The 4,292-nt window shown below is 37.9% G+C and overlaps 1 protein-coding gene across 1 annotated transcript; it reads right to left on the bottom strand.

Moving 5' to 3' along the window:
- On the bottom strand, window positions 1–3,947 carry LOC130932578 (uncharacterized). The gene is made up of 3 exons (XM_057861927.1): window positions 3,227–3,947; window positions 1,328–2,378; window positions 1–1,157 (listed from the first exon to the last, which is right to left on the bottom strand). Exons 1-2 carry the CDS (start codon window positions 3,896–3,898, stop codon window positions 1,800–1,802), a joined length of 1,251 nt encoding a protein of 416 aa, XP_057717910.1. The 5' UTR covers window positions 3,899–3,947; the 3' UTR covers window positions 1–1,157; window positions 1,328–1,799.
- Window positions 3,948–4,292: the final 345 nt, after the last annotated feature.

Below are 4,292 nucleotides of genomic sequence, written 5' to 3'. Positions count from 1 at the left end.
TACAAAAGCTTGCAAAGCTTCGTGAATCGTTCATACTTCATAAAGATAAGCATCAAATTATTTTATTTTATCAAAGACGCCTCAAAGAGTGGGACAAATGACTCGGAGCTTTAAAGTTTCAACTTCCTATGCTTTGCAGCGGCTAAAAGACAAGCTAGCAAATCCCATTACTCTTGGTTCAGTGTATCTTTCTCTAATACTCATTATATCCTTAATTTTGTATTATTTACATGTTAGTCTTACCAAGCTTATTGGCTTATTTTAATTTGTAGTGAGGTATTACTATTTGTATGTTGATCAAATATTCTTTCCCTTCCTCTCTTCTTCATTATTATTTGGGAGCTCTCTTGTATTCTCTTTGTTATCATGTTTCATGTAATGTGGTGATTGGTCATATTATTTGATGAAATCAACCTCACATTAGTCCTTAAAAGAATTAAAATATCAGTTTGATTGTGGAAATATTTGCAATATCATCCTTATGGAATATGCCTCGTTATTTCTATGTACACACATGATAGAAAGTCTATTCATACCTAATTTTTCAATCCTTAGCCACTACCAAAACCCTTTTTTGTTTCTTTAAAGAAGAAAAATTTTCCACCTGTTTGTCAATAAAAGCTATCTCTGCTAAAAATACAAAAAAAAAAAAAATCTACTACTAAAAACTAGATTAATTTGACTTAATTCCAATATCATACCCTGTGTTCCAATTTAGTGAAACCCTAAAATACCAAAACCCTTGAACTATACCACATAATGAAGGTGAAAAACTTTAAAATCCCTTCACAAGCACTCATTTGTTCACAAGAATGAAAAGTGCTTGTTCACAGGCTCAAACTCTTGGTCCTATGTGTTGCCATTTGTTATCTTCTTTTTCATTAGACGTGTTTAATATTATTGACACAAATTCATTGACCTAGCTAGAAAAAGATAAATGATACCTGTACCTATTCTGAGTGTAAACATCAAAAGTGAACCCCACAATAACTTGTAAACCAAATACTAATCCGGAACCTCATGAATAATCATAATATTTTTGGTGTAAGATAAGAAGATACTTGGCTATAACTCAAATTTTGATTTGACTGTGGTCTGGGATAAGTTGAAAATCATGCATTTCAGTTTTGTCCCCCACACAACTTTACAGACAGAACCTGCAATGCAAACAACATAATATAATCACATAGAACTACTAAAGCATGTAATATATGACACAAAAACCTTCAATTTCTCTGTTAAATATGGTTATAATATACTTGGGAAATAAATAGAGTCTTATTAATAAGAAAAAAATAATTTGAAATGCTTCACAGTAAATATATACCGTTCAAAAGCTTGAATCTTGAACCAGCACTACCTATAGCAGAATGCTGAAGAAAAAAGAATTGCAGGCAGCATTGTTAAAACAAAGACCTCATTTTTATAGCAGGAGGAACCATACTCGGTCGGCTATCCGTGTATCGATGCAATGCAATGTAAACCATGAGTCCAAGTTGCCACATAACATTATCCTCCATTCAATTGGTTATTCCCATTCCTTCTCCAATAAAAAAATTGACTCTGAAACCAACATATCCCTGTTTGAAAAAATAGTGGTACTTCATTTCAATCCTCCAAAGATAGATCATTCCCACCACTTTTTGGTACCTTAAGGTCCAAAAAAGTGACAATTTTTTCCTTTTTGGTCCACATTTTAGCTTTCCACTAGAATATATACAGCAACACTTGAGACTCCAAGGCGCTATAATAAGAATTGCTCATAGAAAAGAATCAATCATAGGTTCATAGTTGCCATGTCAATAGAACCCATCATCTTCTTGATCACTGTCTTCATCATAATCTTCTATGTACTCATCCTCACTACTCCCCAACATATAATTGTCTTCATCCTCATCTGAAATTGCCGCAGTAAAATCAGTCCTCACTGCTGCAAGTTCATCTACAAGCTCATCCAAATCACTACTCCCATGACCAGCACCACTGTCAAACCTCGACAATGAAAAAAACCCATCATCATCTTCTTCCACGACAAAACCGTCACTTCGAGCCCTACTCCTGTTCTTCTCGATCACCAGATCTTTCTCCGAGACATTCCCATTCTCAACATCAATCCAAGGAAACCACAAATCGGCTTGCCTCCCCAGTGCCCTATCCCAATCCCCAACCACCACTGTCCCCAATTCCCTCTCTTTTGCTCTCCTCAACATCTCTGCGAAATCCGAATCATCTGAGACCAAAACCAGCCAATCAATCCCCCTGGTCATTGAGTGCTGCATCTGCCTCTTCAATGCCCAATCTGCAGCCTGAGGCTTATCCTCCACAGTCTTCACATATACCCCAGCCCTCCTCAGCTCTGAAGCTAGCCCATAACCAATCTTGTGTTACAAGAAACAAAAAATAAAATACTAATATACTATATAGAAAGCGATGACAATATGTGACTGAAAAAATTTGCATAATGGAACAGAAACAAATTGTTCATCATAACTACAGTGAGGCGTGTAAACACCAACCTTATGTATATTTCAAACCAATTTTAAGTTGAGTAAATGCAGTGTAAACACCAACCTTATGTATATTTCAAACCAATTTTAAGTCGAGTAAATGCAGAAATTTCATGTAAAACTCTACGCTTTACTTTATTTCAATAAGTTGATGTATAATGGTGTGTATCCAACATAATTTGTGAAACTATTAGGTTTTCATAGAGTGCTCAAACGGATTATGCTCATGGTGGAAATTCAGGTGCAGTCGACTTCACGTGAAGTTGATACTTAAAAGTCGTTAAATGATTTGACTGATTTGACTAAATTTTCATCTAACGGTTCTCAGATATCAACTTCACGTGAAGTCGACTTCACTTGAGTTTTCACCTTATGCCTTATGCTCATACCATAAATGGAATGACATTTCAGCTTAACATACAAGATAGTTGCTGGTGCAGATGAAATATCACCCCATTGATAATACGATCATCATCCACTAAGTAGTCTCTTTTTTCATCTTTGTACCACCCGAACCCTATCATTATTATTGTCAGAAATCTGACTAATCTAGCTGGCTACCACTCCCACTATATGTTTCCTCCATCCCTATGACTCAAACTCCCAAATTGGTTATGATTCTAGAACAATGCATAAAAATGAACAACATTACATGGCACTAACATATAGCAAGCAAAATAAAAACAAGGATGATTAACAGAAAAAGAAAAGGAAGAAACCTTGGGCCTAATGAGAGACCTAGCAGCCTCATTATACTTTTCATTCCCCTCAATAAACCTCTCTTTAAAACGCTGCCGTTTCTTCCCTTTCAAGGACCTCATCCGATTAAGCTTCTTCTGCCTCTCTCGTTCATGCAACTGCCTGAAATGCTTCTTCAGATCCAGATTGGTGCGACACTTTCTCCCGCAGACGGAACACCTGTAGGGCTCCGACGGCACCACCAGGCCCTTCCGTTCCAGCATGTCGAGGTGCTTTCTCTGGCGGCGATCCTGTAGGACCCACTGCGGGAGGTGGATGAATGTGTGGCGATTGGCGTAGGCGGAGATGTCGACGACGTGGCCGAGGTGAGTTGCGAGGCGCGTGAGGGAGCGTGCGGCGTCGTATGGGGGTCCTCGTGGGGGCTTGTTGTCGAGGTCCCAGAGGACGACTACTTTGGGGTGCTTAGGGGTGTAGATTCCTTGGTTGTTCTTCACCATGTCGATTTCGATCGAAGAAGAAGAAGAAGAGCATGCTGTGATGATTCGCTTTTGATGGTGGCATTTCAGGTTTGATGATGTGTGTGGGAAGAAGAGTGAGAATGAGAGAGAGTGAGAGTGGAAGAAGTGGAGTTTGTTGGCTGCTGTTTGATTTGTGGGGTTCAAAACACTGGCTGTGACTGTGAGGGACTTCATGTTTTCATGCTTTGCTTTGTTTTCTGCAGTTTTCGTTTCAGCAAGAAGATAGATAAGGCTGCCAAATGACCAAATCACCCTCTTGGATACAAGATAGGTTGATAGTTGATTTTTTTTTTTTTTCCACGGTTCTAAAAACCGAACCGGTCATAATACTTATTGAAACGAATTAGGAAACAAATTATTATACCAACTCAAATTTGTTAGGATGGGCTGAATTTGGTAATGGAATTTCAAAGAAGCCCAATTCTGTATATTCAAGTCTGGGCTTCTCTGGATTGGGCTTCAGATATAGTAAATACTTCTTTTTCAACCCAATTCAACTCATTCCTTTTTCCTGTCCAAAAATATTAGAAACTAGTACTAGTAGATAGTAGTACCTATGTTAACCAAA

The sequence above is a fragment of the Arachis stenosperma genome, chromosome 6 (genome assembly GCF_014773155.1).
Source record: "Arachis stenosperma cultivar V10309 chromosome 6, arast.V10309.gnm1.PFL2, whole genome shotgun sequence".
Lineage (NCBI taxonomy): Eukaryota > Viridiplantae > Streptophyta > Magnoliopsida > Fabales > Fabaceae > Arachis > Arachis stenosperma.
The sequence above is the reverse complement of the archived record's forward strand: the minus strand, read 5'-3'. Positions and strand labels throughout refer to the sequence as shown.

Coding starts and splice junctions, on each gene's coding strand:
- LOC130932578 (XM_057861927.1), bottom strand. CDS start 3,898: ATGAAGTCCCTCACAGTCACAGCCAGTGTTTTGAACCCCACAAATCAA. Junction 2,379..3,226: donor GGTCTCTCATTAGGCCCAAG/GTTTCTTCCTTT, acceptor TTGTAACACAAG/ATTGGTTATGGGCTAGCTTC.